This window comes from Crinia signifera, chromosome 3 (assembly GCF_055691185.1).
Source record: "Crinia signifera chromosome 3, ASM5569118v1, whole genome shotgun sequence".
NCBI lineage: Eukaryota > Metazoa > Chordata > Amphibia > Anura > Myobatrachidae > Crinia > Crinia signifera.
In genome coordinates, this window is record NC_139219.1 from 130920686 (window position 1) to 130943150 (window position 22465).

Sequence of the window (22465 nt, forward strand, 5' to 3'; positions counted from 1 at the left end):
GGTGTCACTGAAGTTACACTGGGAAATAGAAGGTGAACACAGGGAGCATGGGCAACTCCTCCCCTTCTACTTCCCCTCCCAGGCAGTCTTTGATTGTGCCCGAAAGGGAGCAGGTCACATTTTGCTCACTCTTGGGCTTTTTTAGTGATTAGGGCATAAAGCAGTAAGAATTCCTATTGAGGACAGGCAGATAGTTGCTGCTACTATCTGCCTGCGATGAGGGAGCCGGCTGCTGCCACGGTAATGCGCCTGGCTCCCTGGCTGACAGAGACCACCGTCTCTGGAGATGTAATGGGCACCACTCAAATGAGGCACCCGCCCGATCCTCTCCCAGCCCCACCGCCAATGGCAGTGATGTATGTATTACCCTGCCTCCCTGTTAGAGTGGAGGTCAGGAAACACAAGCGGCGGTGCAGCAAAAGGTTTATTTTTTAAACCTGGCGCCATCATGGAGACGGCGCTGCCGGGCAAGGGCGGAGTCACCGCGCAGTGCTCCCAGCAGCCCTGGCATTCCCCGGTGTTACTGCAGGTCACGGCGGCCATTTTCTTTGTACTTTGGTGCCGCTGACCACGCTGCTAAAGGCTCCTTGTTGCACAGTAGATCCCATGAAAGACTACAGTTGGGCGATTCCTGTCTCCTGGTGACCGTCCTGCTGAAAGCTGTACTGGGTCTGTGAGTTACAGTGGGTTTTGGAGCTGGGCGAAGACAGTTTGGGATGTGTTCAAATAGGGCTATAGCGCTTCCTGTATTATATACCAAGCTGTACTGGGTCTGTGAGTTACAGTGGGTTTTGGAGCTGGGCGAAGACAGTTTGGGATGTGTTCAAATAGGGCTATAGCGCTTCCTGTATTATATACCATAGCGCTGTTTAGGCTCTGTGACAGCTCCTTTCTTTCGCTGTCTCTCCTTTCCAGTACTTATGACTGGCAAAACTATACCTACTCTGTGTAAGTGTGGTAGTGTGTGGTAATTACTGTGTAATTATTGCTACAGTGGCAGGGGGTAACTCCAAGAGTTGCATGCAAGGAGTGTAATGCAAAATGTACACATTCTACAGAGGGAGGTTTTTTTTTGTGTGATAAATGCACTGTTAACCTCCTGTTAGCACAGTCGTCTGGGCATCGCAGCTTGCTGATGTCCTGTCCCAGTTATCTTCTGAGCTCTCAGCAGTTCAAAAAGATAGACAGACATCCAGAAACCAGCAGGCCTCTAACTTCTGCTGTAGAAGGCTTAACTAAAGCTCTGGCCCCAGGGCCAGCAGAGGATGCTGGTGAATCCTCTTCAAGGGCATTAAACCCCCCTAATTTACAAAGAAAGAGGTTGCTTCCACAGTCTGTGGATTTAGGTGATTAGGATGATATGCCAGATCTTGTGAAGGGTGAATTTGCCCCCCCCCCCCCCCCCAGAGGAGGGGGAGGAGGAGGAGGTGGATGTTTTAGCATTTGATACGCAAGAACCTGGAAGATTTAACCCCTTCCTGACAGAGCCAGTTTTTGCGTTCCTGACAGAGCCCTTTTTTTCAAATCTGACATGTATCACTTAAGTGGGGATAACTTTTTTTTGCTTTTACTTATCCCAGTGATTTTGAGATTGTTTTTTCGTGACACATTGTACTTCAAATTAGTGGTAAATTTGGGTCGATACAGTCTGTGTTTTTTTGTGAAAAATACCAAAATGTCGGAAAAAAAATGGAAAATTTAGCAATTTGCAAAATGTTAAATTTTCTGCTTGTGAGACAAATAATCTTACCACTCAAAATAGTTAATAACTAACATAGACCATATGTCTACTTTATGTTGCCATCATTATTTCAACTTCCTTTTCATTTTTTTGGACACTAGGAGGCGTAAAATATGAATAGCAAATTCTCAAATTTTCAAGAAAATTTCAAACACTGATTTTTTTAGGGACCAGTTCAGTTCTGATGTGACTTTGAGGGACTTGTATGTGAGACACCCCCATAAATGATGCCATTTCAAAAACTGCACCCCTCACAGTATTCAAAACAGCATTTTGGAAGTTTGTTAACCCTTTAGGTGTTTCACAGGAATTAAAACAAAGTGTAGGTGAAATTTCAAAATTTCATTTTTTTTGCAGATTTTCAATTTTAATACATTTTTCTAAGGAACACAGTAGATTTTACTAGAGAAATGTGACTAAAAATTGATTCCCCCAATTCTTTGGTTTTCATAAATGTCCTATATGTGGCCCTAGTGTGCACGGTGACCAAACCACAGGCTTCATAATAGAAGGAGCACCTACTTGATTTTGGAGCCTCCTTTTTATGAGATTATTTTTTAGGCACCATGTAGGTTTCTAGGCACCATAAGATGCTAAAAGTTAGGAACCTCCCCCACAAGTGACCCCATTTTGCAAACTACACCCTTCAGGGAATTCATCTAGGGGTATAGTGTACATTTCAAACCCCCAGGGGTTTCACCAATTTTGATACAACTGGGCTGTGCAAATGAAAAAATTTAATTTTTCATTTTCACAGCTCAGTTGTATCAAAATTGGTGAAACCCCTGGGGGTTTGAAATGTACACTATACCCCTAGATGAATTCCCTGAAGGGTGTAGTTTGCAAAATGGGGTCACTTGTGGGGGGGTTCCACTGTATGGGTGCTTCAGGGGTCGTTCAACCAGAATCTGTGCTGCAAAATCCAAATATCACTCCTTCCCTTCTGAGTCCTGCCATGCACCCAACTGGTATTTTTTGGTCACATGTGAGGCATTGCCATACTCGGGAGAAATTGGGGCACAGATTTTGGGGTGCTTTGTCTCCTTCATTCCTTGTGAAAATGAAAAATTTTGAGCCAGATCTGCATTTTTGTGTAAATAAATGTACTTTTTTACACAAAAATGCAGTTCTGGCTCAAAGTTTTTCATTTTCACAAGGAATGAAGGAGACAAAGCACGCCAAAATCTGTGCCCCAATTTCTCCCGAGTATGGCAATGCCTCACATGTGACCAAAAAATACCAGTTGGGTGCATGGCAGGACTCAGAAGGGAAGGAGTGATATTTGGTGGTGGAATGAATGGTGGGTGCTATGTCGCATTAGCAAGACCCCGGAAGCACCAATACAGTGGAACCCCCCCACATGTGACCCCATTTTGCTCACCAGATTTTGGAGGGGGTCTGGCGCTGCGGCTGGTGGGGGGGTGGGAGGGGTGCTGGCGCTGCGGCAGCCGGGTGGGTGGGAGGGGGGACTGCCGGGTGGGAGGGGGGGGGGCTGGCGATCGGTGGTGATCGGTGCTGTACTTAACAGCACCGATCACCACCGATCACTGTGTTACCGAGCGGCTTAGCCGCCGGTAACACAGAAAACGCTGCAATTGGCTGTTCACATTTGAACAGCCAATCGCAGCGATCGCCGACCGGGGCTCAGGGACAGCAGACATCTCCAAACTGTCACCGCGTCTATGGACGCGGTGACAGTTTAAAACCATGACGTATATATACGTCTTCGGTCGGGAAGTACCTCCCGACCATGACGTATATATATACGTCTTCGGTCGGGAATATCTATCTGTATGTATGTATATATATATATGTATGTATGTATGTATGTATGTATGTATGTGTATATATATATATATATATATATATATATATATATATGTGTATGTATATATATATATATATATATATATATATATATATATGTATATGTGTGTGTGTGTGTATATACACACACACATATATATATATATACAGTGGGGCAAAAAAGTATTTAGTCAGCCACCAATTGTGCAAGTTCTCCCACTTAAAAAGATGAGAGAGGCCTGTAATTTTCATCATAGGTATACCTCAACTATGAGAGACAAAATGAGGAAAAAAAATCCAGAAAATGACATTGTCTGATTTTTAAAGAATTTATTTGCAAATTATGGTGGAAAATAAGTATTTGGTCAATAACAAAAGTTCATCTCAGTACTTTGTTATATACCCTTTGTTGGCAATGACAGAGGTCAAACGTTTTCTGTAAGTCTTCACAAGGTTTTCACAAACTGTTGCTGGTATTTTGGCCCATTCCTCCATGCAGATCTCCTCTAGAGCAGTGATGTTTTGGGGCTGTCGCTGGGCAACACGGACTTTCAACTCCCTCCAAAGATTTTCTATGGGGTTGAGATCTGGAGACTGGCTCGGCCACTCCAGGACCTTGAAATGCTTCTTACGAAGCCACTCCTTTGTTACCCGGGCAGTGTGTTTGGGATCGTTGTCATGCTGAAAGACCCAGCCACGTTTCATCTTCAATGCCCTTGCTGATGGAAGGAGGTTTTCACTCAAAATCTGACGATACATGGCCCCATTCATTCTTTCCTTTACACGAAGCAGTCGTCCTGGTCCCTTTGCAGAAAAACAGCCCCAAAGCATGATGTTTCCACCCCCATGCTTTACAGTAGGTATGGTGTTCTTTGGATGCAACTCAGCATTCTTTCTCCTCCAAACACGACGAGTAGAGTTGTTACCAAAAAGTTCTATTTTGGTTTCATCTGACCATATGACATTCTCCCAATCCTCTTCTGGATCATCCAAATGCTCTCTAGCAAACTTCAGACGGGCCTGCACATGTACTGCCTTTAGCAGGGGGACACGTCTGGCACTGCAGGATTTGAGTCCCTGGCGGTGTAGTGTGTTACTGATGGTAGCCTTTGTTACTTTGGTCCCAGCTCTCAGCAGGTCATTCACTAGGTCCCCCCGTGTGGTTCTGGGATTTTTGATCACCGTTCTTGTGATCATTTTGACCCCACGGGGTGAGATCTTGCGGGGAGCCCCAGATCGAGGGAGACTATCAGTGGTCTTGTATGCCTTCCATTTCCTAATAATTGCTCCCACAGTTGATTTCTTCACACCAAGCTGCTTACCTATTGCAGATTCAGTCTTCCCAGCCTGGTGCAGGTCTACAATTTTGTTTCTGGTGTCCTTTGACAGCTCTTTGCTCTTGGCCATAGTGGAGTTTGGAGTGTGACTGTTTGAAGTGTTGGACAGGTGTCTTTTATATAGATAAAGAGTTCAAACAGGTGTCATTAATACAGGTAACGAGTGGAGGACAGAGGAGCCTCTTATAGAAGAAGTTACAGGTCTGTGAGAGCAAGAAATCTTGCTTGTTTGTTTTTGACCAAATACTTATTTTCCACCATAATTTGCAAATAAATTCTTTAAAAATCAGACAATGTCATTTTCTGGATTTTTTTTCCTCATTTTGTCTCTCATAGTTGAGGTATACCTATGATGAAAATTACAGGCCTCTCTCATCTTTTTAAGTGGGAGAACTTGCACAATTGGTGGCTGACTAAATACTTTTTTGCCCAACTGTATATATGTGTGTGTGTGTATATACACACATACACACACATATATATATATATATATATATATATATATATATATATATATATATATATATATATATATATATATATATAATCATTTCATTTTATTTTTTTCATTTTTACACTGTCCCTAGTGCTGCTGCTGCTGGCGGGGGGAGGGAGGGGGGAGGCAGCGCTGCGGCGCATAGCAGAGGGAGGAGAGCGGCTGCCGGGTGCCGGGTAAGCACATAGTGCTGCCGGGTGGGAGGGAGGGGGTGTCCGCGGATCGGTGGTGATCGGTGCTGTACTTAACAGCACCGATCACCACCGTTTTCTGTGTTACCGAGCGGCATAGCCGCCGGTAACACAGAAATAGCTGTGATTGGCTGTTCACATTTGAACAGCCAATCACAGCGATCGCCGACCGGGGGGGGCATCCCTGCCCCCCCCGGGCGGCGAGGGGGGATGTCTGCTGTCAGGGACAGCAGACATCTCCAAACTGTCACCGCGTCTATAGACCCGGTGACAGTTTACATCCATGACGTACATTTATGCCATGTGTCGGGAAGTACTTCCCGACCATGACGTAAATGTACGTCAATTGTCGGGAAGGGGTTAATTGAGATGGTAAAGCTTGCTTGTAATGTGACTGAGGAAACTGAAATTCCTGTCCATTCTTCTCTTTTTGGTAAGAAGCAAAAGCAATCTTCCACTTTCCACTCACTCCAGCTGAGGAACTGGATGACCATGTGCTGCAGGCCTGGTGTCATCTAGACAAAAAATTTCAGGGACCTCGCAGGTTTTTGTCTAATTGCCTCATTCAGCTCGAGGGTAGAAAGAAGATTGAAATAACACCAATGGTGGATTTATCTGTATCACGACTGTCCCACTAGCAGATTCAGAGGACATTCCAGAGGCGGTGCTCCGTCACATAGAGGTCCCCTCTGGGGGATTCCAGGGTCAGGGCTCGACTGAAGTCCTTCTGTCACATCTGGCTGCAGTCTTGTCAGGACTTGTGGGTAAGGGATCTTGTAGCCCAAGGCTACAAGATTAATTTTCGCTTGTCTCCCCCCAAGCAGGTTCTTCATGACCGGTTTACCGGTCTCTCAGGAAAAAGCACTACTTCTGTTATTGGCTGTCTCCAAACTGTGGACAATGGGAGTTGTGATTCCGGTACCCGAAGATCAGTGTACTCAGGGATACTACACCAGTATTTTTCTCGTGCCAAAGCTGGACGGCTCGGTACGACCTATATTAAACCTAAAGGATTTGAACCCGTACTTACAGGTGGTCAAATTCAAGATGGAGTCCCTGCAGTCGGTGATACAGGGTTTGGAACAGGGAGAATTCCTGGTATCTCTCAATATCAGGGATGCGTACCTACACATCCCCATTTGGCCTTCTCACCAGGCTTTCCTTCGATTTGCGGTACAAGATCATCACTGGCAGTTCCAGGCCCTGCCGTTTGGTTTCTCGTCTGCCTTTAGGGTTTTCACCAAGGTCCTTCGCTCTCAGTGGGTGACAATGGAGGTCCTTCGCTCTCAGTGGGTGACAATTATCCCTTATTTGGACAATCTTCTGCTAAAGAGTCGTTCGAGGGATACCCTATTGTCCAATATCCTTCTCACAGAGAAGACTCTCATTTCTCACTGGTGGATCCTGAACTTCGCAAAGTCCCAGCTCCAGCCCTCTCAATACCTTCTGTTCCTGGGGATGACTCTGGACACCCACCAGATGATGGTTTTCCTTCCATCCGACAAGATTCAGTCCTTGCAAGCTCTAGTCTGGATGGTTCTACGACGTCGACCGGGATCGGTACATCTTTGTACCAGACTCCTAGGAAAGATAGTCGCCTCCTTCTAGGCAATCCAATATGGTTGCTTCCACTTGCGACCTTTCCAATTGTCTCTCCTCCATCAGTGGTCAGGGTCACACCTGCATCATCAGCAGCAGGTGACTCTTATCACCTCGAGCACGTCTGTCTCTAATGTGACTCAACTCCGAAAACCTGCTAAAGGGCAGGCGGTTCGGAATCTGGGAATCCTCACCACAGACACCAGTCTTCAGGGCTGGGGAGCTGCCACTCTAGATCACCAGTTCCCAGGAGTGAGCCAAATGTGACCTGCTCCCTTTCGGGCACAATCAAAGACTGCCTGGGAGGGGAAGTAGAAGGGGAGGAGTTGGTCACACTAATTTATATTTAAAGTGCCCATGCTCCCTGTGGTCGCCTTCTATTCCCCAGTGTAACTCCAGTGACACCTGTGGACTCGGAGAAAAGGATTTATGGTAAGTACAGCAATCCCTGTATTTATTACCAGTTCCTTTTATAGGGCGCACATATTCCGCAGTGCTTTACAGAGAATATTTTAACATTCACATCAGTCCTGGCAATCTGTGTCATTCAACGATTTTACACTAATCACCGCAAAAGGCAGCATGAGTGCAAGTGCTGATACAAATGCAAGAGAGAATCGTGTTTCCATTCCATATGTATGACACAGAATTGCACAGAGCATTAGATACATGTCCACAATACTCCCAAAAAAAAAGGATGGTACCATATGTTCATTTTGTTGCCACCTATTAACAAACTGAAAGACAAATCAGAACAATGACGACCTCTAAATATATGTACATTTGCATCTGTACATGTGCTGTATGTCAGAGATCCCATTTTGTGCTCCAGTACAAAAATCGAATGATAAGAATCATGCCCAATGAAACATATTTGGCTTTTTTTCCACATTTATAATAAATACTGTACATCTGAGCTTATTTTAGTGACCCTGCAAATGTGTTTATATTTACTGAAAAATGGATAGATTTTGAGTTGGATACAAAGGAGAAAAGCAAGTAATGCCTGGTACACACCAGGACGACTAGGGCCCGATCCCCTCAATCTAGATCCAATTCCGACCAATTGGATGTATATTGTGTGGTGATTGGGCCCTTTTCTGTCCTGGTGTGGACCGATACCGATCCGATGCACGGTCGGTCGTTATTTAGATCCTACCTGCTGCAGGTAGGATCTGAATAACGACCATACTGCCGGGTGCGGGTCGCCATTGGATCGGACCCGCTCATGGTGAACATCGTGAGCGGGTCGTGCCCCCCCCCCGCATCATCGTGAACGGGGCTGAAGAAACACTGACGACCCGCTCACAATGTGCATCGTGAGCGGGTCGTCGTGGTGTGTACCGTACATTAATGTGCACCTGGAACAAACCATGTAACAATAAAAGGGGAGCAAATAGTTTAGTTGTTTTTTTTTTTTTGCATGCATGCACAGTTAATTTAAGTTTGGACACAATTCCCACCTGAATCTCTCTCTCTTCACATGTTTATCTGTCCCACCTGCAGTGCAGTATATCTTTACCAAAATGCAAAGCTACTGTAAATCAACCTCAAAATTTACAGGAATAAAATGTGAGTGTTTCATTTAATAAATAATACATTATTTTTCTCCGTTTTAAAAAGGCCTTCACCAGGTCTCCGGAAACGTCAGTCTTCCCAGTTCAGTGACAACCGAGTGCATAACAATCGCTTAAGTGCAGCTGTCAAGGGCCCAAATCCCCCTTCGAGAAATGTTAATAACCAGAAAGCAAAGCCTGCCCGTGCCAGAGACAAGAAAGACCCATTAAGTAAAGTGAAAGAAGAAAAGGTAACTATTCTATGGATGAGTACAGTCCTACAGTGTGACTCCTGATGAAAATTTCCTCTTGAAATTAATATGTTGAGGTTCGAGCAGTGTCTAAATAAATGGTTTATTCTGTAGTTAAATCCAGTGACTGTGTGTGTGTGTGTGTGTGTGTGTGTGTGTATATAATATTTATTATTTATGACCCCTTTTTTGCAATTGACCACTCCCTTGTGTGAGCAGCTTCACAAAGCATCTCTGTGGGCGCCCGATTTACCTTTTGGTAAACAACCTCTTTCTACCAGTTAATCGAATAAATCTAAGAGACAAGGCAATAAATAGCATTGATCAGGCCACTTTAGGAACTATAGCAGCCATGACCGCTTTCAGCATCTATGTTGAATTCCACTAACAACTTGGGGTAATTTAGCTTGAAAAAGCTGATGGTAGTTTTTAGTGAGGTAAATCCCCCAAAATGTAAACCATTAGCGGTATAATGGTCGCACCCGCCCTAGGGTGTACCTTAAAATCGAAAGTCCGAAAAATCAATGGGACACTCTTTATTTTTTTCCTTTTGCTATTCTGAGAGCCCATGCAAAATAGGAAGTTAATCGGACAACTCTAACCCGTGCTTCAAGAGGCACAAAGTTTTACGTTTTAGGTGACTTTTCTTAAAATGGCTTCAAACGCTTTTTATGTGAGTGCACGTTTTTTTTTTTTGCAAAGGTGGGAATTTGGATCGGCGGCAAGGCCTCTGAGTTACATTTTACTTTATCACTGGACATTATGTGTATAATATACACACTCAATGCCCAATGATGGAGTAGTATATTCATTTTTTACACATTATTAAAACTTTAACAGCAAGTAATCAAAAATAAATATAATGAAATTCTTGTAAACTTACTCACTTTAGGTTTAATTTTTTTTTTTTCAGATAGAAACCTATTGTTTACAATTATTTCACGGAATAGGATATTAAGGGAAAAAATGCGGGCATATCACTGAAGGGTTTCATGATACCCAGCTTGTAACATGACACGTAGGAGCTGATTGGCTGGCTGTTTATCACTCTTCATTTTATCACTTTTGAAGCTTGATACATCGGATTCATTGTGCAGTATTCAATGCCGGTGCGAGCGGCCGGCGAGGGGGTTAAACTGCGAGGATCACAGAAAACCAGTGATCCTCGCAGTTTAACCCCCGCGCCGGCCGCTCGCACTATGCAACGTTCCGGGGGAATCCTCGCAGTCACAGAACGGCGAGGATTCCCCTAAACTGCGAGAGCCGCGGCTAATGCAGCAAACTCGCTGTAATTAGCCTCGGCTCTCGCAGTTTTTGGAGGCACATTCGCAAATTCCCCCTCGCTCAAAAAACGGAGCGAGGGGGAATTTGCGAATGAGGGGGGGTCAGTTGAATACTGACAGGGTGAGCGGTGACTGCGAGGAAAAAGTCCTGCTCGCAGTCACCGCTCGCCCACGGCATTGAATATATGCCATTGTGTGGAGTATGTTTTGTTTTTAGCTGGACACATAAATTGGATGGTTGGTTGAAAATCTTTCAATGTATGGCACAACCTAGAAAGTCAATTCCCATGTGCTAATGTATTTTCTTGTTTCTATTCATTACTTTATCTCATCTATTTTATATAAAGTGCCATGTGTTCATAAAAAAAATATCTTCCAGGTTGCATTGCCATCATCAAACTAATTGTGACCACAACTATAGGCTGCAATACATTGTACACCTTTTCTATGTTTTTAGAACAAGTCATCTGCCGATGTGTCAGAGAGTGAATCCAAACGATTTGATGGAACTGGATATGATAAGGATTTAGTTGAAGCCTTAGAGAGAGATATCATTTCACAGAACCCCAATGTTCATTGGTGAGCAAAACAATCATGTGCTCTGTTTATATGTTATCCAGCTGATCTACGGTGTCTAGATAGATAGTCAGTTGGCTGACAACAAAAGGTTGACAGGGTCAAAAGGTTGACATTTAAAAGGTCAACATGATTTGTGGTACAATTTTTCCATTTTCTGGACCTTTTTATACTTTACTGTCCATGTCAGCATAAAGGGAGAATAGAATAGTCTGCTGTCCCAAGCATAGCAAGTGAAGCAGTACACAAATTGAGGGTCCATATCGACAGGTGTCAACATTGACACCCAAAAAAATGTCGACCTATTGCATGTGACCTTTTGCTAGCGAACTACTGACTGTCTAGACCAGTGGTAGCCAACCCTAGCCCTCGAGAGCTACCAACAGTTCACATTTTTCAGACAACCTAGCTGCTGCACAGCTGCACTCATTAATCACTGACACATTTTACTAGATCCACAGATGGAGCTAATTAGCTCACTTGTGATTCTGTGAGGAGACCTGCAAAACATGCACTGTTGGTAGCTCTCGAGGACTAGGGTTGGCTACCCCAGGTCTAGACACTAGATCTATCAATTCACAACCGTTTATACTAATATGAGCTATAAGGAAAATGTACCTTACATTAACTAAAGGGTAATATGGCACATACAGATGGAGCGGGAGACATCTTTGCAGGGGATGGCGGAAGAGTCGCCATCCCCCGCCAGCCGCCGTAAGGGGACGCGCACGCACAAGATGCGTCCCCTTACAACAGGGCTCCCGCCGCCTCACTGACGGTCGCACCGGGTCCTTGCCACCCCCCCCCCCCTAACCCTGTCTGTCTCCCTGAAGCGGAGACGGACAGGGTTCCTGCCCCACCGCCGATGGGAAACGTGTGGGACGGACGCGCGTCCCAGTCTCTATCGCCGGCGCTCGCCAGTGCAAGGGATCTGGCGAGCACCGGCCAAAGATGTCAACCCGCTCCATCTGTAAGTACAGCTTACACAATGAATGGATGAGCACTCATGTTTGAAATGTGTGTAAAGAAGCGTCCACCTTTTAAGTTGAACATATAACAAGGTTGTGCTCTCCTGTGCAATTGCTTTCCTACTATTCCAAACCCAGAGGTACCCCCACTGGATTCGTGGCACAAACATGCCTCTAAGAAAGCTGCTACTAATAATGCTAGGAAACAAACTGCCCCTCTACAGGCCTAAGGACCTTATTCTGGTTCATTCGTAGAGGGCCAATGTTTTTGCATTGTGCATTTCTGTGCTTGGTGCGGACAGGCGGGGGGGGTGTTGGAAGGCGGGCTGGCTCATTAGTTATGGGAACACCCAGCGCTGGGCGTTCTCATGTTATTGGAGCTGTGAAGCATATACGGGGAAGGGGGGCGGGCAGGCAGCTGACGTCATAGAATGTCAGCTGCCCACCCACTTCCCTCCCAAGCATACACGTATATGTAAGGTTGCTCAGTGCAACCTTACATATGTGTGCACGTTCCACATTTTTCAAAGTTGTAGGAGGGTCCCAGTGCCATGCAAATGGTTATTTACGTAAAACATCCATTCGCAGCCAGTGCGAGCAAATCGCCCTTGCGATTGTTGGGCCGGTGTACCAATATTCGCAAGGCGGGATCTGGGTCACTCGCAAGGATGCAAATTTGCATCCGAGGGAATGAACCAGAATACCCCCCTAAACCTACAAATGCTGAGAGGAGGATTTATCAAAACATCTAAAAACTATCAATCAGATTCAAGCTATCTTTTTTTTTTTTTTTTCAAAAGATTCAAGCTATCTTTTTGTAGCATGCACTTGTTAGAATCTGGTTGCTATCGATCATATTTTCTATTTTGCTTTTTGGAAGTTTTCATAAACCGGCCCAATAGTGTAAGATTTCCCAATAACCGTTCTTAAGACCCATATACACTGGACGATTTTGAGCTAAAAGACGCTCAAAAACCAAGTTTGAGCGGCTTTCAGGTGAAAGTCGCCCAGTGTGTGCGGCCCAGCGATGAGCGGTGAAGCGCTCTCCTGCTTTAACGCCGGGAAAGCCGCACATGTGCTTGTATTACCAGCAGATGAGCGGCTTTGTAGACGTCTTTGCATAGCGCTGCGATATGCAAAGCCATCTGCCCCCCGCTGACAGCACCAGGCAGGGGGAAAGTGGCTCTTAGTGTATGCACTGAGCATTTTTGTACTTGTGTACTAGCACGGCGCCCACGATATTTGGTCGCACGACATATAATCGCATCGCATGGCATACACCCGATGCACTGCGATGCGATTTAAAATTGTATAAGCCCCCTATACGATGTTTAATTGTATAAGCACCCTAATGGGGGCTTACAATGTTAAATGCACCCCCACGCCACCCCCACTAAGACCGTGAACCCAAAGTGTGGCGAGGGGCGGCGGTACGCGTCCTACGACCTTTTCATACCCCCACTATCCATGTCGGCGTGGAGTTGACTTCATTTAGTGTGGCGAGCAGACGCGTATTACTTTACATGTATTCCGCGTCCCCTCGCGGGGCTCACTGCGCTCGCCACGCTTCGGGTTGGCGTTGATAGTGGGGGTGCTTTTAACATATTAAGCACCCTACACATTTAATTAACTTATTTGGCCACTTTTAACATGGAGAAAACCCATTAGGGTGCTTATACAATTTTAAATCGCATACCATTGTATATGCGATAGAATGGCATCCAATGCCATACAATTCGATGGTATACAATTTAAAATTGTATTGCATCGCATGCCTTATGGTCTGCGATGCAATGGGCGCCATGCTAGTACACAAGTACCAGCAATTTTCCCCACAACGATGACAGAGGTCATTGCTGTCCATACACACTGGGCATAATCGCCCAGTGTGTATGTACCTTAAGTATGCCTTGAGGACCGTGGTTGGAAAAATCTGCCTTACTGGATTAACTTGGTAATGGATCTCTTCAGTTCCAAAAAATAACTTCTGCTGGTCATGGCTTACATCAAACATTTTGACAAAGCAGTACATGGGTATATTGATACATTGACCCAGTTCACTTACATGTTTAGTAGTAGAATTTATGTATTTGCTACAAGCATGTTGTCCATTAACTGAGGAAAAAGTATATTTCTAATTATGATATATTTTTCATGCCAACGTCAGCACAATTGTACTTATGGACAATGCTTCTAAATGTAAATGCCTAATATTCCACCCGGGGCAGTTGCCATTGGATTTCTGAGAGATATATATTGTATCCAGACGGCGGCACTCACCCAAATAATATTCTCATAGGCAGTAATTAAACGTTTCAAACCTATTTATTAGCGGTTCTTCTTCAGGATGTATATATATGTATGTATGTATGTGTGTATATATATAGCAGAAGAATCGGCACTCTCACTTACATTAAGCAAATGCCCCGGGTGCCTTCACTGATGTAAGACAGGTAGGTAATAATGAGCGTCACTCCGGAGGACTTTGATGAGAAGTATAAATTTTTATCAAAAGGTCAAAGCAGAATACATGTATAGCAAGTCGACGTTTCAATACATGAATGTATTTTTATCAAGACCACATGCTCCTATCAACTGAACAACCACTAATGTGGTGCAACAAGACTTTATACATTTACTTACCGGACACGCTTTGTCCGTCCTGCGGCTGAGTGCAGACGTCGCTCCGTCTCCTGCAGGATATGAATGCTTTGTTTATAGCAGAGCGATGAAGTGCCATACGCTCGCGGACTGTACGGATAGTTTTACCAACATAAAACAATGGGCAGGGACAAAAAAGTAAATAAATAACATGGGTGGACAAACAAGAAAGTACATGTCGAATGGGGAACGTGATGTCCTTATGGAAATGTTTGAAAGACCTGCAGACCACAAGGTTCTTACAAGTGGTGCACTTGAGGCATCTGTAGCAACCAGGTGCTTTCTGCAAGAAATTGCTGGGTTGGACCATGCCAAAGCCGGTGATGTCAGTTTTCATGACCTGGTCTTTAATGTTACGCCCACGGGTATAGCAGTGCATGGGTTTGATGGAATGGAAGCATGGTAGTGTTTTGTCCGATTTAACTATGGGCCATAGTGCAGAGGTGGCTCTTTGGACTACCGGGCTTGAGGTTGTATATTGCTGTTTCCATGGTAACACCTTGCTTCTGACTGCTGTATTGGGGGTTAGTAGTTGGGATCTGGGTATGGCCAACACTTCAGTTTGTTGTTGTTTGAGTTGACGCATGTCATATCCCCTCTCCGCAAACCGCTGCACCACTGCATCAGTACTGGCCGTAGCTGCTTCAAGGCTATTAGATATTCGGGCCACGCGCATAAGTTGCGACTTTGGTAGGTCACGTATTAGAGGCTTAGGATGGTGACTGGAAGCCAACAGTAGTGTGTTGCGGTCAGTCGGTTTGTTGTATACCTCTGTGACAATGATGGAATCTTTGATAGTAACCAGGACATCAAGGAAATTGATGCTTACGGACTGTATGTTGATCGTATATTTAATAGGTGAAAGCGCTCCTAAGGAGTTGATCTACAATTTATCCAGTCATGTCTTGTCACCAGCTGAGACAGCGGTCCTCAATAAAGGACTATCTTTTATCCCCACTAACCAGCATAACGACACACAATGGCAGATCGATAAATTCAGATTTGAGCGTAATCTTAGGCTCAAAGAACACTTCCATCACCAACAACCAGCTGAGGAAGAGCATAACATCTTCAGTGACTTTATTCGATCTAGATCCAAATCTACATTTGACCCCCATTCCCAAAACAAATCAGTCCCCACGTTTTCCAGATTGGTCGACGCTGCCGCATCCACTATACATCACAACCTCTCTAAAATCGAACGCGATGCCCTACAACAATTATCTTCATATCAACACATCATCATTCGCCCCGCGGACAAAGGCGGGGTGATCGTCATACAAAATCTTGACGATTACAAGAATGAATTGTATAACCAATTGAGTGTCCCAGAGACATACATCAAACTTCCAAAAGATCCCACACCACAGTACAAGGTGGAACTGGACAATATTCTTCAGCAAGCTGTGTTAAACGGAGTCCTTGGTTCCAAATTGGCATCAGCCTTGACACAAAAACATCCTGTCGTCCCGCTTATATATTCTGTTCCTAAAATTCATAAGAACATTGAGCACCCGCCTGGACAACCAATAATCACAGCCAACAATTCATTGTACCAGCCGGTTTCTAAATTATTGGACACTATCCTACAGCCATATATTCAACAACAATTCACGTACATTAAAGATACCACCGCATTTCTTCTCCGTCTTTAGAACTTGGGAACCATTCCGGCCCATACAGTTTTGGTGACCATGGACGTGAGTAGCTTATATACCTCCATCCCCCGGGGTGGCAGCAGTGGCACAGTTCCTAAGACAAAATAATGTCACCCAAATGGATCATGCTTTGTTTTTACAACTGTTGACACTAACACTGGAACGCAATTTTCTTTTTGACGGGTGTTTCTACCAGCAGACCAGCGGGTGTGCCATGAGTAGCCCCGTGGCACCAAGCTTCGCCAACATATACATGTTTGGCGAAGAACAGGATAAGTTCTTGACCCGGGATGAATTTAATAGACACCTCAAATTATTTGTCAGGTTCATCGATGACCTGTTCATGGTATGGACAGGCCCGGTGGACTACCTGGAAAAGTATATTGCGTCCATAAACGCCAGCGTGTCACCTATTAAATATACGATCAACATACAGTCCGTAAGCATCAATTTCCTTGATGTCCTGGTTACCATCAAAGATTCCATCATTGTCACAGAGGTATACAACAAACCGACCGACCGCAACACACAGCCTCTAATACGTGGCCTACCAAAGTCGCAACTTATGCGCGTGGCCCGAATATCTAATAGCCTTGAAGCAGCTACGGCCAGTACTGATGCAGTGGTGCAGCGGTTTGCAGAGAGGGGATATGACATGCGTCAACTCAAACAACAACAAACTGAAGTGTTGGCCATACCCAGATCCCAACTACTAACCCCCAATACAGCAGTCAGAAGCAAGGTGTTACCATGGAAACAGCAATATACAACCTCAAGCCCGGTAGTCCAAAGAGCCACCTCTGCACTATGGCCCATAGTTAAATCGGACAAAACACTACCATGCTTCCATTCCATCAAACCCATGCACTGCTATACCCGTGGGCGTAACATTAACCCCTTCCCGACATTTGACGTATATATACGTCATGGCCGGGATGTACTTCCCGACACATGACGTATATATACGTCATGACTTCAAAGTGCCACTGTGTCTCGAGACGCAGTGACAGAGGGCGATCGCTGTGATTGGCTGTTCAATGTGAACAGCCATTCGCAGCGTTTTCCTGTGTTACCGGCGAATCAGACGCGAATCAGACGCTCGGTAACACAGGGATCAATCACCGCCGGGTGTGAGGGGGTCACCGGTGATGACCACACCTCACCCCACCTGCCCCCAAGGCTGTGATTGGTCCGTCGGACCGACGGACCAATCACAGCCATGGCGCGTGATTTAAACTAACGGTGACTGCGCTGCAGACGCCATTCCAGTCTGGAATTGCGTGCAGAGCGGTCACCGGCCACTCTGTCGTGCTATACATACCTGAACCTTGCCTGATACTTACCTGATCACCGCTGGTAGCGTGCTGCCAGCAGCTGGATGCTTCCTGGATCTTGTGACTTCCTGTGTCCTGCTGCTGCAGTGTCATAGAGTCACAGATCGTGAGAGATAGTGACAGATAGTGACAGAGAGTGATAGAGAGTGCTATATTTTGTGTCTGCTGCACCCCTTTTGTGCTGATCAGTATATCTGTGCTGATCAGCAACTTTTTGGGTTTTTTTTTTTTATATATATATACCTGTCAGTTGCACCAAAGGTTGTGCTGCCTGTGCAACTGACTGCTGCCCCCCCTGCTGCCCCCCCCCCTTTTGTGCTGATCAGTATAAATTAACTGATCAGCAACTTTTTGGGGGTGCAGGTTTTTTTTTTAATATATACCCTGGGGTCTTGCTAATGCCACATAGCACCCACCATTCATTCCACCAGAATCTGAGCTGCAAAATCCAAAAATCACTCCTTCCCTTCTGAGTCCTGCCATGCACCCAACTGGTATTTTTTGGTCACATATGAGGCATTGCCATACTCGGGAGAAATTGGGGCACAGATTTTGGGGTGCTTTTTCTCCTTCATACCTTATGAAAATGAAAAATTTTGAGCCAGAACTGCATTTTTGTGTAAAAAATTTAATTTTTCATTTTCACTGCCCAGTTGTACCACAATTGGTGAAACCCCTGGGGGTTTGAAATGTACACTATACCCCTAGTTGAATTCCCTGAGGGGTGTAGTTTGCAAAATGGGGTCACTTGTGGGGGGGTTCCACTGTATTGGTGTTTCGGGGGTCTTGCTAATGCGACATAGCACCCACCAACATTCCACCAGAATCTGTGCTGCAAAATCCAAATATCACTCCTTCCCTTCTGAGTCCTGCCATTTTTTGGTCACACATGAGGCATTGCCGTACTCGGGAGAAATTGGGGCACAGATTTTGGGGTGCTTTGTCTCCTTCATTCCTTGTGAAAATGAAAAATTTTGAGCCAGAACTGCATTTTTGTGTAAAAAATTTAATTTTTCATTTTCACTGCCCAGTTGTACCACAATTGGTGAAACAACTGGGGGTTTGAAATGTACACTATACCCCTAGTTGAATTCCCTGAGGGGTGTAGTTTGCAAAATGGGGTCACTTGTGGGGGGGTTCCACTGTATTGGTGTTTCGGGGGTCTTGCTAATGCGACATAGCACCCACCAACATTCCACCAGAATCTGTGCTGCAAAATCCAAATATCACTCCTTCCCTTCTGAGTCCTGCCATTTTTTGGTCACACATGAGGGATTGCCGTACTCGGGAGAAATTGGGGCACAGATTTTGGGGTGCTTTGTCTCCTTCATTCCTTGTGAAAATGAAAAATTTTGAGCCAGAACTGCATTTTTGTGTAAAAAATTTAATTTTTCATTTTCACTGCCCAGTTGTACCACAATTGGTGAAACCCCTGGGGGTTTGAAATGTACACTATACCCCTAGTTGAATTCCCTGAGGGGTGTAGTTTGCAAAATGGGGTCACTTGTGGGGGGGTTCCACTGTATTGGTGGTCTTGCTAATGCGACATAGCACCCACCAACATTCCACCAGAATCTGTGCTGCAAAATCCAAAAATCACTCCTTCCCTTCTGAGTCCTGCCATGCACCCAAATGGTATTTTTTGGTCACATGTGAGGCATTGCCGTACTCGGGAGAAATTGGGGCACAGATTTTGGGGTGCTTTGTCTCCTTCATTCCTTGTGAAAATGAAAAATTTTGAGCCAGAACTGCATTTTTGTGTAAAAAATTTAATTTTTCATTTGCACAGCCCAGTTGTATCAAAATTGGTGAAACCCCTGGGGGTTTGAAATGTACACTATACCCCTAGATGAATTCCCTGAGGGGTGTAGTTTGCAAAATGGGGTCACTTGTGGGGGGGGTTCCTAACTTTTAGCATCTTATGGTGCCTAGAAACCTACATGGTGCCTAAAAAATAATCTCATAAAAAGGAGGCTCCAAAATCAAGTAGGTGCTCCTTCTATTATGAAGCCTGTGGTTTGGTCAACGTGCACACTAGGGCCACATATAGGATATTTATGAAAACAAAAGAATTGGGGGAATCAATTTTTAGTCACATTTCTCTAGTAAAATCTACTGTGTTCCTTAGAAAAATGTATTAAAATTGCAAATCTGCAAAAAAAATGAAATTTTGAAATTTCACCTACACTTTGTTTTAATTCCTGTGAAACACCTAAAGGGTTAACAAACTTCCAAAATGCTGTTTTGAATACTGTGAGGGGTGCAGTTTTTGAAATGGCATCATTTATGGGGGTGTCTCACATACAAGTCCCTCAGTCACATCAGAACTGAACTGGTCCCTAAAAAAATCAGTGTTTGAAATTTTCTTGAAAATTTGAGAATTTGCTATTCATATTTTAAGCCTCCTAGTGTCCAAAAAAATTAAAAGGATGTTGAAATAATGATGGAAACATAAAGTAGACATATGGTCTATGTTAGTTATTAACTATTTTGAGTGGTATGATTATTTGTCTCACAAGCAGAAAATTTAACATTTTGAAAATTGCTAAATTTTCCATTTTTTTACGACATTTTGGTATTTTTCACAAAAAAACACAGACTGTATCGACCCAAATTTACCACTAACTTGAAGTACAATGTGTCACGAGAAAACAATCTCAAAATCACTGGGATAAGTAAAAGCAAAAAAAAGTTATCCCCACTTAAGTGATACATGTCAGATTTGAAAAAAAGGGCTCTGTCAGGAAGGCAAAAACATGCTGCGTCAGGAAGGGGTTAAAGACCAGGTCATGAAAACTGACATCACCGGCTTTGGCATGGTCCAACCCAGCAATTTCTTGCAGAAAGCACCTGGTTGCTACAGATGCCTCATACCACTTGTAAGAACCTTGTGGTCTGTAGGTCTTTCAAACATCCCCATAAGGACATCACGTTCCCCATTCGACATGTACTTTCTTGTTTGTCCACCCATGTTATTTATTTACTTTTTTGTCCCTGCCCATTGTTTTATGTTGGTAAAACTATCCGTACAGTCCGCGAGCGTATGGCACTTCATCGCTCTGCTATAAACAAAGCATTCATATCCAAAGGATCTGACCAACCAGTGGCTCGCCACTGTGTTGAGGCCGATCACTCCGTGATGGACCTCAAATTCATTATCATCGACCATGTCCCCTCTAATTCAAGGGGCGGAGACAGAGATCACACCTTGTTAAAAATGGAATCTAAATGGATCCATAAACTCCAGACTGTTAAACCCCTGGGGCTCAATGACCGTTTAAATTGGGGCATCTTTTTGTGATCTCTTTGTGATCTTTTTGCTATCTGTTTGTCATCTTTTGGTGACCTTTTCTGTGACCTTTTTGTGATCTTTTGTTGTCACATTTTTGTGACCGCTTGTGTGTTCTTTGTGCTAACTGTGGTTTGCCTGTATTTTTTCCTTGTCCACTGTATATGTCTCCGTTTGCCTTCCGTTGCAGTGGGGTGCACTTCAGTGCGGCAGCCATCAGTAACATTATTACTATTACAGTATCATTACATTGCACATATATTGCATTTTCTCCCAGCTGTACACAGTTTATTGCTGTTTCATCATTTTTCCATGTACCCGGCATGTATGACAGGTCCGAGCGGCTGAGGACGCGTCACTACCCCACAGGTTGCCTGGCAACTGGGGAGTGAACGCGTCAGCAGAGTGCGCCCGTTCTCCTGCAGGAGACGGAGCGACGTCTGCACTCAGCCGCAGGACGGACAAAGCGTGTCCGGTAAGTAAATGTATAAAGTCTTGTTGCACCACATTAGTGGTTGTTCAGTTGATAGGAGCATGTGGTCTTGATAAAAATACATTCATGTATTGAAACGTCGACTTGCTATACATGTATTCTGCTTTGACCTTTTGATAAAAATGTATACTTCTCATCAAAGTCCTCCGGAGTGACGCTCATTATTACCTACATATATATGTGTGTGTGTGTGTGTGTGTGTATATGTATATGTATATGTGTGTATATATATATATATATATATATATATATATTATACTGCAATGAAGACAGCGTCACTCCGGGACTTCAGTGAAACAAACAAATTTTACTGCATCGCGTCTACGGCGTTTCGGGCATCGCCCGTCATCAGGACAGTTACTGTCCTGATGACGGGCGATGCCCGAAACGCCGTAGACGCGATGCAGTAAAATTTGTTTGTTTCACTGAAGTCCCGGAGTGACGCTGTCTTCATTGCAGTATATTGTATTAGGGTTTGCTAACCCCTAAGGCGAGCACCCGGGCAGTCATCTCCTGTTGCCCCAGGTTGTATCCAGGAGCTGCCGGACAGAATGTGCTACTATATATATATATATATATATATATATATATATATATATATAGTCACGATTTGAAGTAGCACTCCTTGACATAAACGAAGTTCAGGTGCACGCCACAGCCCTGCCCGCAGCAGGTAAACACAACCACAGCGTAGAGGCGGCACACCGGTCAGCAATGTAAATAGACACGGACCCTGTAGTAGGTCAACGTTTCGAAGCTTTATTTCTACGCTTCTTCCTCGGGACTGGTGGACCGGCACTCCACTCAAAATAGTTCAGCTGCCAGCGTGCCTTTGCGACGATAAGATAGACGATAGGATACCCACATCAGGAAGAAACCAAGCACGGCACTGGAGGACTTGAAAAGGTGTTTTTTCAAGTCCTCCAGTGCCGTGCTTGGTTCCTTCCTGATGTGGGGATCCATATATATATATATATATATATATATATATATATATATATATATATATATATATAGATAGATAGATAGATAGATAGATAGATAGATAGATAGATATATCTATATAGATATATCTATATATATATATCAGACTTGTACTCCGATGAAGATAAAACAGCCTTTATTTCCAACAGCGTTTCGGGGTAACACACCCTGGTTTTCAAGGATGGGTCTGTAAGCACTGATTGCTCTTTATGGTACTAGTCTTGAGGAAAAGACCTGTAGGT

At 44.3% G+C, this 22465-nt stretch overlaps 1 protein-coding gene across 3 annotated transcripts in view; it reads left to right on the forward strand.

Annotated features, from left to right (window-relative positions):
* The window catches only part of KATNA1 (katanin catalytic subunit A1), a 95559-nt gene that overhangs the window by 24299 nt on the left and 48795 nt on the right, over positions 1–22465 (forward strand). For all 3 annotated transcript variants that reach the window (XM_083176514.1, XM_083176513.1, XM_083176515.1), the window contains 2 exons: positions 8794–8977; positions 10718–10839. In XM_083176514.1, the coding sequence (XP_083032640.1) occupies positions 8794–8977; positions 10718–10839 (306 nt within the window). The remainder of the gene's footprint in view (positions 1–8793; positions 8978–10717; positions 10840–22465) is intronic.